We start from the raw sequence: 13,128 nt of genomic DNA, 5'->3' as shown, positions 1-13,128 counted from the left end.
GAAGGTTCGCCGGAGAGAGTAAAGCTCTGGTTTTTAGGGTTTTTCGACAAAGAGATGACGTGCGTAAAAAGGAAGGAAATGGCTCAAGTAACCTTATATAAGTTTGTCTTTGGTATTCAAAAGGCGTGATCATTAGTTTTCCATTTTCGAAGTATGGGGAAGCGTAATGGCCGTCAAAATTGTTTCTGGGAAACTGAAAAGCCTTGATTAGACAGGAGTGGTTTGCTTTTTTCAAGAACGCACGAAGGGCTCTGACACGTCAGGAGGGGTTACCGAAGGGTCGTTCGCTCAAAGTTTATTTACTGTTCGTAGTAAATAAACTTTGGGGGGCAAATGTTATCCAATAAATTAGCATTTGTGACGTGGCGAATAATCTCTTGACACGTGCCTGACACCTGGAGCGTCTGCTAGAGTATCGACCAGGAGACACACCAGAAGCAGGACAGACCTGTTTTTACCACGACCAGACTGGTCGGTGGTTCCGCTGGCAAAGCAACATTTATGGAAAGATCTTATGTATCCCGAATTTATTTCATGCAATCTACTGAATATCCCATGATTCAGGGGATAATATCTGTAACAATATTGGGCAACCCTCCATGAGCCTATAAAAAGCAGGAGATGGCTCATGGGAAGGGACCTTTTGGGCAGCCCAAAAACCATAGAAATATAGAAATTATCTGTGAAAACTAGTATTGTTTATGAGGAGTGTTGAAACTCATTGAGCCCAAGCTCTCTGATCACACTTTTGTTCCCATATCAATATCATTCTAAGTGGATGTAGGTCATTACCAGATTCTGGGGCCGAACCACTATAAATTACTGTGTTTTCTTTACTTTTGTCATTACGTTATTATCTATACATATTCGTCTATATCATTCATATTTTGACTCCGTGTCAGTTGGCTAAATCGAGGGTCAACATTATATAAAAAAGAGATATAAATATAATGTATATGTAATACTGTGCTAAAATTAAAAAAATAAAAAATAATAATAAAAATTTATTAAAAAATGAAATATAATAATATTATAAAATATAATTAAAACTCATTTACTTAGTATATAACTATATATATAAATATATAAAAAGAAAAAGAGAAAAGATCATATCTATATAGTTTTTATGTGTTTGTAAATTATGTAAGAGATGGAATATGAAAAATTAATATTATATGTTTACATAAATGAATAGTTTGTTATAAATATATACTATAGATAAAGAAATTTTTTTTTAAATTAGAGACTTATTTTAATATCTTTTGGTATAATTTTATCTATTTAATTATTTTAGATCATGGGAGTGCCCTTACAGTAGCAGTCAAGCAACGCTATACCCTCCACAAGCGGTGGAGATGCTCTTATAGTAATTGAAAGGACTCTGACTTAGCTATAAAAGTACTTCAAGGACATAGATATTTGAGAAACGAGGTAGTGTATTGAGGTAGTTGTAGATTTTTTTTTTTTTTTTTTTTTTGTATTGTAATTATATATCTAAAAAAATGTAACTTAAGCATAGGAACAATTTATAAATAATTTTTAGTATTTTTAGGCCCATGAGTATCTTTTAATTATTTGGTAGATCATTGTTATAAGATAACGTAAAGCTTCCAACACACTGGCCCATAATATATATTACTATTTGGACTTATATATTTTAATTAAAATATATGTGATAATATTTATTATCCTCATTGATAATAATGTTCATGGTAGTTCTCCTGTGCACCCAAAAAAGGGCACATCAATGCTCTCCTTCTAGCTTTTAGCTCGAGAAGTATTTTTTGTGCAATTTTTTTTATGGTCGTATATATTGTAGTTATTTAGAGTATCATGGAAGATTTTAGAAAATTTCGAATAATTTACCGTGTAGAAAACAAAGTTTAAATAGTTTGTTCCACTTATGTGTTTTTTATGCACGTGAAATGTAACATGTTTGAACCTTTTTTTTTTTTTTTTTTGATCAAGAAGGAAAAAACTTCATTGAACAAAACAGACATATACAAACAAGGCCAAAGCCCAAACCGAAACCAACTAACAATCAAGAACCCACCCTCACATTACATACAATTGGAGCTTCTTCAAGAAGAGCTTGAAAAGAGGGGCATCTTTCCTAGTCTGAACCATATACAATCTATAATTCACTAAGGTAATAATTTCTTTGGCTATACTATAAGCTGTCAATGAAAAACCATCATATAAGCACCTATTCCTATTCCTCCAAATACTATATACCACAGCAGCAAGAATCATGTTCAAAGTAAGGCTAAAACTGTTATTAATCCCAGCACCTAAACTGACTGTCCAGGCCGAATACATAGAAGACCAGGCAGGAAAACCAATCCAGGTGAAGATGAAACCCAGCACCTTCAAGGATAAGCAGCAGTCGAAAAAAAAATGCTGGTGGCTCTCCAAATGCTCATCACAGACCGGACACAGCAAGCTAGATATCTGCAGATTAGCTTTAGCAAGATTATCTCTGGTTAACAGAAATGAATTGACCACCATCCATAGCACAAATCTATGCTTAGGAAGAATTGATCGACTCCAAATAGTTCTTTTATAGGCTACCATTTGCTGGTTTAGACTACTGATATACAGCAAGGCAGGTTTAAACTTCCCAGAAAAACCAGCTGCCATCACCTCATCTTTGCTGAATTTGTTTCTCAAATGGCATAGTTTTCGCCAATACCAGCTAGTGTCCGGCTTCAACCCATAGCTCCAAAAGTCAGCCCCCTTCAAATAGATATGTTGAATCCATTTGACCCACAATGTATCCTGTTTATTCGTGACTGCCCAGACATACTTAGCCAATAAAGCTCTATTCCATCTAGATCCATCTCTAAGACCAAGACCTCCAAAAGCCTTGGGAAGACAAACCTACTGCCAAGAAGCAAAGTGCAGCTTACTGCGAGTCCCCGAAGCCCCCCAAAGGAATTGTCTACACAGTTTGTCGACCTCCTTGATAATGCTCTGAGGAAGAATGAACACATTCATCCAGAAATTTTGCAAACCAAACAGAACAGAGTGGATGAGAAGCAGCCGGCCAGCATAAGAGAGGTGCTTGCTAGACCAGGTGAAAAGTTTAGTTCTCATTTTTTGAACAATTATCTCACAGTCCGAGTGCTTCCATTTAGTAGGCCTTAGAGGGACCCCAAGATAATGAAGAGGAAAGAACCCTTCAGAAAGGGTCAATAGCTGACAAATCTCTGTTTTATCCTCTACAGGAACTCCTCCAAAATAGACCATAGACTTCAAGGAATTTATTTGTAACCCAGAAGCCTCACTAAACAATCCAAGAGCACCCTTAAGAACACTAACAGCCCCAATGGTGCCTTTGCAAAATAGAATTATGTCATCAGCAAAACACAAGTTAATCAAATTTATGCTCTTACACATCGGGTGAAACCGGAAATGAGGGGACCTGGATGCCCATTGAATGCTTCTAGTCAAATATTCCATAATGATCACAAAAAGGAGCGGTGACATAGGATCCCCTTGACGTAAACCTCTTTTCCCCATAAAACTGCCCTGAACCCGGCCATTTAACAGCAAGAAATAATTGGTATTTCTGATACAGTTCATCACCCAACCTATAAACTTCATAGGAAAACAAAACGACTTCAAGAGGTTTTCCAAAAATAACCAATCAACAATGTCGTACGCCTTGCTTATGTTTATCTTTATAGCACAGCGGGGGGAAGTTATCGCTCTACCATAATTCTTAATAAGATCTTGAAGAATCATGATATTATGAGCAATAGTCCTACCACGAACAAAAGCACCTTGGTTTAACTGAATAAGAGAAGGGAGCACCAAAGCCAACCGAGAACAAAGCAATTTAGCCATGACCTTATAAAGAGTCGAACAACAGGCAATGGACCTGAAATCAGACGCCTTAGCTGGACTAGAGACCTTAGGGATCAAAGAGATAGTCGTTTCATGCAGCTCCTTAGGAAACTTTCCTGTAGTAAATCCATGCTTTACAGCTGAGCAGATGTCCTGACCAATTTCCTTCCAAAGCAGCTTGAAAAAATAAGATTGTTTGAATTTAGTTCAAGAAATAATTAGAAGAAATAAGATTGGAATTGGTGGTTTATTGGAAACTAAATTGCGTGGGAATAAAATTAGGGAGTTTATGGATCTTAAATTTCCTAATTGGGAGTTCTACTCTAGTCCGATAATAGAAGGGCGATTGTTAATTTTGTGGAGAAAGGGGCTAGCTAGATTGACTGTGTTGGAAGATTCGCCTCAGTTAGTTCATTGTCAAGTTCAGATGGTGGGCGACAGGAGATGCTTCTTTGTCACTTTTATTTACGGTTACAACACAGTAGAGAAGAGAAGAAGCCTTTGGACGGATCTAACTCGTATCTCGCTGTCAGTTAAGGCTTGGATTGTTCTTGGAGATTTTAATGCACCCTTTTCTGGTGGAGAGATCTGGGGGTAATGCTATTACTAGTATTGAGCTGGCCGATGCTCTTGGTTGGAAAGTGAATGCCAATGTTGAAACTCTCAAAAGTACAGGGTCATTTTTCACCTGGACTGATAATCAGGAAGGAACAGCCAGGATTTTTTCAAAAATTGATCATGTTTTCATTACTGAGGATTGGTTAGACATCTTCCCTCAGACTTTGGCTAAGTTTCGGTGGGAGGTTGTGTCGGATCACTGCTCTTGTATTGTCTCTAATATACCTTTGGTGACTATGGGAAGCAAGCTGTTTAAATACTATAACTTCTGGTCTAACCATGCTGAATTCAAACAGGTAGTGTTAAGTAGCTGGGAGGTCCATGTTCAAGCAGCTGGTTTGAGAGCTATTTTTATTCGTCTTGTTAGGCTGAAGCACAGACTTAAGAGGTTCAATAGGGACTGTATTGGTGATGTGGGGTATGGTTACCAGTTAGCTTCGATGGATTTCCAAGATGCCCAATTTCAGGCCCAAGCTAATCCGCTTGATATCAGATTACAGGAGGTGGTGAAGGAGAAGGCTGCTGAGTTCCATAAACAAGAACAGATGTATCATAGTTTTCTTGCTCAACGGAGTAAGATTAACTGGATTAGGAAGGGGGATATGAACTCATCTTTTTTCCATGCTTTTCTAAAGAAACGTAAGACAGAGAACACTATCGTTTCTTATATAAATGATCATGGTGTTCTAATTGATGACTTTAAGATGGTAGTGAACCATTTTGTTGAGCACTTTAAGAATCATTTAGGCTCCTCCAGGCCGGCCTCTGGTTCAGTGGACCTGTGCTGTGTTGATATGGGTCCCAAGTTGTCTGTTGATCAACAGCTGTCTCTTTTGTCTCCCTTCTCTAACAGGGAAATAAAGAAAGCTTTTTTCAGTATTCCTTGAACCTTATTTTCAGTATTGTAAATTATTCGAAATTTTTTCTGAAAATTTGCAAGATGCTCTAAATAACTACAATGTACACAGTCATAAAAAAAATCATCAAAAATAATTCTCGAGCCAAAAACACCAAGGGATGCACTGGTGTGCCTCTTTTTAGGAGGTGCACGGGGTATCCTCTTAAGATTTATATATTTTTTTTAATTTTGTGTTTTGTCCATTTACCTATTTGCACTCTATGATAAATTATTTTTTGGACCTTGTGTTTTGTAAAATAATTCAAATAGATCTCTGAATTTGAGTTTGATGAATAAAAAATTAAATATAACAATATAGTTGTTAGCATAGGTGGACCCAGCTAAAGACTGGTTGGGGCCTAGGCACCAGCTAAAAAAAAAATATTACATATATAAGTGTTTGAATTTTTTTTGTTAAAAATAGTAAACAAACAAGTGTGACCCACCTGATTTGAACCTAGGTCGTTAAAGAGAGTGAGAGCCACCTTTGTCATCCCACCAATTGCTTTCTTTTAAATATGTAATTATGCCTAATATTTAATTACATGTAAACATGTTCCTAGCACTAAAATAAAAAAAATTACAAAGTCCCACATTGTTTTTAGAGTTAAAGTTTATCTAATTTTCATCTAAATAATCACCAAATTCGGTTTTAGCTTATCAAAAACACTTCTTTTGAAACTTTTATAGTTTTTAAGAAGTGTAGTTTTTTTTAGTTAATTTTAAATTATTATAATGGTCTAAAAAAATTGTAGTAGAAGAATTATTGGGATTTCGTCATCACTTGAAGAAGAGATATCTCTTCAGGTATGTATGTGTAATTATATAAAAATAAAATTGTTTCTCTATATTTATTTGATATTTTTACCAATATAAATGTGTATTTATGAATACAAATTATGTAAGAAATGTATGTGTATGTGTATGTGTGATTGTTCATAAAAAAAATTGTCCTATAATTATTTGCTATTTTCATCAATATAAATGTGTAATTTATAAATACAAATTATGTAAAACATTTGTTCTATATTTACTTGATAATTTTATTGATATAAATGTGCAATTGCATTTATGCATAAGAATACAAATTATATATAAAAATTTGTGCTATATTTATTTGATATTTTCAATTAATACAAATGTGTGTACTTGCATATATAGCATACATATGAATACAAATTATATAAATTTGATATTTTATAGTTATATTTGACACAGATATGGAAAAATATTATAAAAGAGTTTCAAATGTGTCACATTTTCCTGAGGTGGAGGTGAACAATTCGAAAAGACAAAAAGTTTCAATTATATTACATTTTCGTGAAGTAGATTTGACAATTCAAAAAGAAATTGTACTTCAAGTTCAATTGATATGACTAATCTTCCTATCGATCCTGGGTTGCGACCACCAATTTCCAATTACCACTCAAATATTCAAGTTGAAATTCATAGACATTATTATCTACAGCAAGGGCCTTGTCAACCAAGAAGTCATGAATTTCCTAAGAAATTCTATGGAGCAAAGGAACGTCGATTCAACATTGTATGGTTTGATCAATTTTCTACTTGGTTGGAATATAGCACAAGTAAGAAATCTGCATTTTGTCTGTGTTGCTATCTTTTTAAATCAAGCATTGGAAAACAAGCTGGTGGCAACACATTTGTTAGTAAGGGTTTTTCAAATTGGAAGAAAATGAGCCTACTCGAAGGCCATGTCGGAAATCACAATAGTAGTCATTACAAGTGTTACAAAAAATGTGAAGCTTTAATGGATGGAAAACAGCAAATTGAACACTTTTTTTTTTAAAGAAGAACATCAAAGATCGAATAAGTTACCGTGTTCAATTAATTTCTTCAGTTGATTGTATTTGCTTTCTTATACGACGTGGTCTTGCATTTCATGGTCATGATGAGTCCCAAGAGTCTAATAATCAAGGTAACTTTCTCGAACTTCTAACGTTTCTTGTTGATCATAACGAGGAAGTTAGAGTTGTTGCTTTAAAAAATGCTCCTGAGAATCTTAAATTGACTTCACCAAAGATTCGGAAGGCCATTGTACACACTTGTGCTATGGAAACAATTAATGTTATTATTAGAGATATGGGAGATGCTATTTTTTCTATTTTAGTTGATGAATCACGTGATGTATCCATAAAGGAACAAATTGTCGTAATGTTTCGTTATGGGGAAAAGAGAGGGTGTGTGATTGAGCGATTCATTGGTATTGAACATGCTCCTAATACCACTGCAATCTCACTTAAGATAGCAATTGATAAGTTGTTTTCAAAGCATGGGTTCAACATATCCAAATTACGAGGTTAAGGGTATGATGGAGCTAGTAACATGAGTGGAGAGTTTAATGGGTTGAAAAGTATTATAATGAAGGAGAATGAATGTGCTTTTTTTGTCCATTGTTTTGCTCATCAACTACAATTAGCACTCCTGGGTGTGGCAAAGAAACATGATTTAATATGTATTTTCCTTTTTATTCATGTTCTACTAATACTTGTTTCATAAACAATTTATATATATATAACGATTTATATTTTTATAAAAAAAAATAGGTATTTTTCTCACTGTAGTGTCTAATGTGGTGAATGTTGTTGGAGCCTCATCTAAGTGTCATGACATTCTCTGGGAAAAACAAGCTCTCACAGTCATCGAAGCCTTAAAAGGTGGAGAACTTTTGAGTGGAAGAGGCCAAAATCAAGATATTGGAATCAAGCATCCATGTGATACACGTTGGGGATCACACTTTGGTACTTTGGTAAGCTTTACTATCATGTTTTCGTCTATTATTGATGTGCTTGAGGAAATTACAAATGATAGATTGAATAGTTAGCAAAAATATGAAGCAGCTATTATGTTACGAATGGTGCAAACATATGATTTTCTCTTTAGCTTGCATTTGGTGAAGAATATTCTTGGGATCACAAATGAGTTGTCACAAGTCTTACAAAAAGGTGATCAAGATATTGTGAATGCAATGGATTTAGTCAAAATATGCAAGAAACAACTACAAATGATGAGAGACAATGGATGAGATTCTTTAGTAGAAGAAGTTTCTAATTTTTGCATGAAGTTTGATATTGATGTTCTTGATATGAATCATATGTATTGTCCTCAAGGGAAATCGCAACGCAAGGCTTCAGAGCTTACAAATTTTCACTATTTCCATGTTGATTTTTTCAATACAGTGATAGATTTACAACTACAAGAGCTAAATAGTCATTTTAATGAGGTTAATACTGAGTTGCTACTTTGTTTAGCTTGCTTATCTCCAACTAATTCATTTTCTTCTTTTGACAAGGGAAAGTTAATCTGTCATGCTCAACTTTATCCATGTGATTTTTCTACAATGGATATAAAGGTACTAGAATATCAACTTCAAACCTATGTTGACGATATATGTTCTCATGTCAAGTTTTAAGCTTTGAAAGGGATGGTTGATCTTTCTAAGAAACTAGTTGAGACAAAAAATGATAAGGTACATCCATTGATTTATTTGCTTATTAAATTGGCATTAACGCTTCCAGTTGCAACAACTTCGGTAGAAAGAGCATTATCTGCAATGAACATTGTGAAGAATCAAATGTGTAACAAAATGGGAGATCAATGGTTGAATGATAGACTCATTGTGTATCTTGAGAATGATGCATTTAATGCTATTGATAATGAGCTTATTATCCATCGTTTTCAAAATATGAAATCCGTCTGAGGACAACTTTAAATGTACGAGATGAAAAATTGATTTATTATTCTAAAATTTCATGACAATATGTATTATTTTTAAGTAATGCTTGAGATTTCTTGATAGTCGTTACTCGTAAAAATTAATCTCTAAAATTTTAATTAATTTTTTAACCTATTGTATTATTTGTTTTGAAAAAAAAAATTTGTGCCATTTTAACCAATTATTGGGTCAATCACTAGTTGTTAGGTAGAATGATTATGATTTTATTATGAGTGTTAGTTTGATAAATTATTTGGGAATTTAGTTAAAAAGAAACTCCGATTAAAATTGAATTTAAAGTATATTTGAATCATTTAAAAAAAAATTACAAAACAAACTGTACAAAAATATATACCCATTATAACACCATGTTGAATGCCATAAATGAAGTTTTCTCCCTTCAATAACTAAGCCGTTAGCAAAAAAGAGAACACAATCCGCCGTTAGCAAACTTATCGAACTTATCGCCAAGTGTTTCTTCTGTCTTTCTCTCTTCTCCGTCCCAACAACCAGCTATCCTTCCTCGCCTTCTCAACTGCAAAACCCTAACAATGGCGTCTTCCTCTGTTCTTCCAAATTCACCAAAATCAGAACCCCTCTAGCTCAATCCCAACCTCTGAACACACCTACACAATTCATATCTAGAAACAATGTCCTTTACTTCTCGGCATCTTTTCACTAATTCGCCTCCACGTTTGACCCTTTACTTCAATGCGATTCCTCCTAAGAACCCTACTCTCGTCTCTCTCCCAATCGCCTCCTGTCACCTTACCAACGCCTCGCATTTCCGTATCTCGAAGAAGCTTTCGAACCCTTGCTGTCTTGATTCTCTAAGGACTCAGCGATTTCAACTTAAAGCATTTGAATCCGATGGAGATTTACGGGGCGATGACGTTGATAACGGCATCGATTTCGGCTACTTGCTCGCCGTCATTGAAAGCCTGTGTATTTTCTCATCCGCAATTCTTTCGATTTCATTCGTGGTCAATTTCGCGGTTTCGAGCTCGAAAAAGGCAGTAATGGATGTAATGGGGAGCAAACTCTTTGCTTCTGGGATTGTGGTTCTGGTGGCCGCAGTCGGGATTGGGGCTTGGATTCGAAGGCGGCAGTGGCGGAGGTTCTGCGCCGGGTCGGTAAAAGGTACGCTGGAGGTCAATTTGCTGGAGAGAATTGAGAAATTAGAGGAGGATTTGCAGAATTCCGCGACGATGATTCGGGTTATGTCTAGGCAGCTGGAGAAATTGGGTATTCGGTTTCGGGTTACAAGAAAGACTCTGAAAGATCCCATTGCTGAGGTATTGATATTTTCCAAGCTATTAATAAGTTTAGTGTTTATCTTCGAACCATAGTTCATGCAAGTATATTTTAAGGAATGAAAAATAAAGTTTTTCCTTGAGAATAGTGAGTAGGGATTCTATTAACAAACATTTATACTCCATGGAAAATTCCACAATGTTCTCATATATTTTGAATTTTGTTTATGGCTTGTTCATATAAACATTAAGGGAGTAACCAAAAAAGAGCAAGTTAAATAAGGATGGATTTTTTGTGTGTGAATACAATTAAATATTGCAATTATCATGTTTGGATAGGGAAGAGGGAAACTTGCATCAATATTGTCTGAAATTTTGAATAGATTGGGCATAGTCCCATTCTATGATGTACATTAGGATAGCAGCTTTTGTTTTGCATTTAATTTAGTTAATGATAATGTCAAAGCCAAATTATGATTTTAATGCCTATTCAGATGTTCTTGGTTTGCATGTGTACTTGAGAATCTTTGTCATGTCCTCCTGAAGCCTTTGTTTTCTCATCCTTGTTAGGAGTTAGTTTTTTCAATTCTGTGTTTGTGTTCAGTGATTAAGGCACGGAACCACACTTGCCATGACAGGATTAGAATATAGTTTTGTCAAGAAAATGCTTTAAGATGAGAAGATTAGAGTACAGAATCTTCAGCCTTCACACCCAATTTGGATTGGGGAATATGAATGCTTCAACCTTCTTTTGGGAACTGTATTGCGCTCATCTGATAAAGTTTTATGTTTGTGCCTGAAGACTGCAGCTTTGGCCCAAAAAAATTCAGAGGCGACTCAAGCATTAGCAATCCAAGAGGACAACCTGGAGAAGGAGCTTGGTGAGATGCAAAAGGCATTGCTGGCTATGCAGGTGAGACAACGCTATCTCCTATGGCAATGAACTTAACTACTAGCTTTTTTTAACAATTGGTTTTTAAGATATAATATCTCTGGAAGCACACACCAGTGGGTTGAGAAATTCTTACTTGAGTTTTGGCGTACATAAATACTATTTCCATGAGTAATATATATTTGTGTTTCTAGCTAATGTTTTCCAGTTCTAGTTTGTTTTGTTGATTTATTGTAATATGGGTTGTATGATTTGAATTTGTTGCACTGACTGAAATATGCAGGAGCAGCAGCGAAAACAACTTGAGTTAATCCTAGCAATTGCAAAGACTGGAAAATTATGGGAAACCAAACAAGATCGTAATAAAGAAAAAGAGAGAATTGAAATACAGGATTCACGGGCAGATGGTTTAAAACAGAAGGAAGCCTACCAAGTATAAGCTTTGGATAGGTATTATAAGGGTATCGACTTATATATAATGAACAGTCCAGTTAGTGGATGCAGCTTTCACTGAGGCAATTAGACACTTCAATGTCTATGTTTTGGCGGCCTTGTATTTTCAGTCAAATGAAAATTTATAGTTAGATTTATAATGTATGTGTATATGTCATTCGGGAGGTTAAAAGGGAGCCCAAAGAAATGAGAATAAGCTTTCCTGGTTGGACATAAAATTGTATTTGTACCAATTAATGTACAAATGGTTCTTTTTCTTCCTTTTTCTTTTCATTTCTTTTCCATCCCTCTAAAGGGAATGGCCACTGACCAGGTTTATGTATGTCTTCATCCATACATAAAAAGGCCACTGAAAAAAAAAAAGAGGAAACTCTATTCAGTTTTTGGTTTTTTTTTTAAGAAATAGAAAAAATAGTCAGAAAATCCTATTAAACTTCCTTGTATGTAACAAGTAAATAAAGGGGATGACATTAATTTCATTTTTTTTCTTTTTCTACATCTTTTCTCACTCATTTCTGTACAAGTGCGTATTTTACAATGTAAAGTGTTGTTGCCACTTGAAGAAAAGGAGAAAAAGCTTTACCAAAGAAAGTCATTAAATTTACACCTCTAAATAATTTTTTCAAAAAAAAAGGAAAGAAAGAAATTGCATTACAATGTAAATATCTCAAAACATAAACATTTATTAAAATTCCTGTTTGTATTAAATTAATTTATTAGTTAGTGGAATGAAAGATTTTTTAAAAGCATATAAATATGCACGCTATTCGACATAATTTAGTTACATTAAATATTACAAATTTATGTTTATAAAAAAAATATATATTTGCGGCATAAATTGCATTTAAGTACCTAATATTTTATTTTTGCAACAAAAGTAGCAAATGTTCAATATATGTTAAAAATAAATATTTAATATTTTTTTTTGTCGCAAAAATACTCAAAATTACTAAAACATTGCTTTCGTCATAATCTTTTATGTTAGAGTTGTTAAGTGTTGACTCATCAGATATGTATAACTCCGTAATTTGGGTATTTTTGTCATCAAAATATGTATTTTTTAAATTAGAATTTTTTAAATGTCTTTATAATTAATTTTTCAAATCAATTTTTTTAAAAAAGAAATTATGAAATTGACCGATTACAGAGTGATAAATGTCTGCTCAGTCAACATGTTCAACAACTCTAATAGGGGAGGTACTTACATAAGCAATGTTTTAACAACTTTAGGTATTTTTGTCGCAAAGAAAAAATATTAGGTATTTATCTTTAACATATATTGAACATTGTGTATTTTTTCCATAAAAATAAAAGATTAGGTATTTGACTATAACAAGTGTGAAATATTTTGTATTTATGCCGCAAATACCAAAAAAAAAAAAATTACAAATTCATGATTTTACTATAATGAAAAAAGGAGACCAAAAAGAAG

The 13,128-nt window shown here is 34.1% G+C and overlaps 1 protein-coding gene across 1 annotated transcript; it reads left to right on the top strand.

Moving 5' to 3' along the window:
- Positions 1 to 9,486: 9,486 nt before the first annotated feature.
- LOC133805679 (uncharacterized) lies at positions 9,487 to 11,953 on the top strand. Its single transcript, XM_062243846.1, has 3 exons — positions 9,487 to 10,393; positions 11,154 to 11,264; positions 11,527 to 11,953. Exons 1-3 carry the CDS (start codon positions 9,749 to 9,751, stop codon positions 11,680 to 11,682), a joined length of 912 nt encoding a protein of 303 aa, XP_062099830.1. The 5' UTR covers positions 9,487 to 9,748; the 3' UTR covers positions 11,683 to 11,953.
- The last annotated feature ends 1,175 nt before the right edge of the window (positions 11,954 to 13,128 follow it).

This window comes from Humulus lupulus, chromosome 1 (genome assembly GCF_963169125.1).
Source record: "Humulus lupulus chromosome 1, drHumLupu1.1, whole genome shotgun sequence".
NCBI classification, from domain to species: Eukaryota; Viridiplantae; Streptophyta; class Magnoliopsida; order Rosales; family Cannabaceae; genus Humulus; species Humulus lupulus.
The sequence above is the reverse complement of the archived record's forward strand: the minus strand, read 5'-3'. Positions and strand labels throughout refer to the sequence as shown.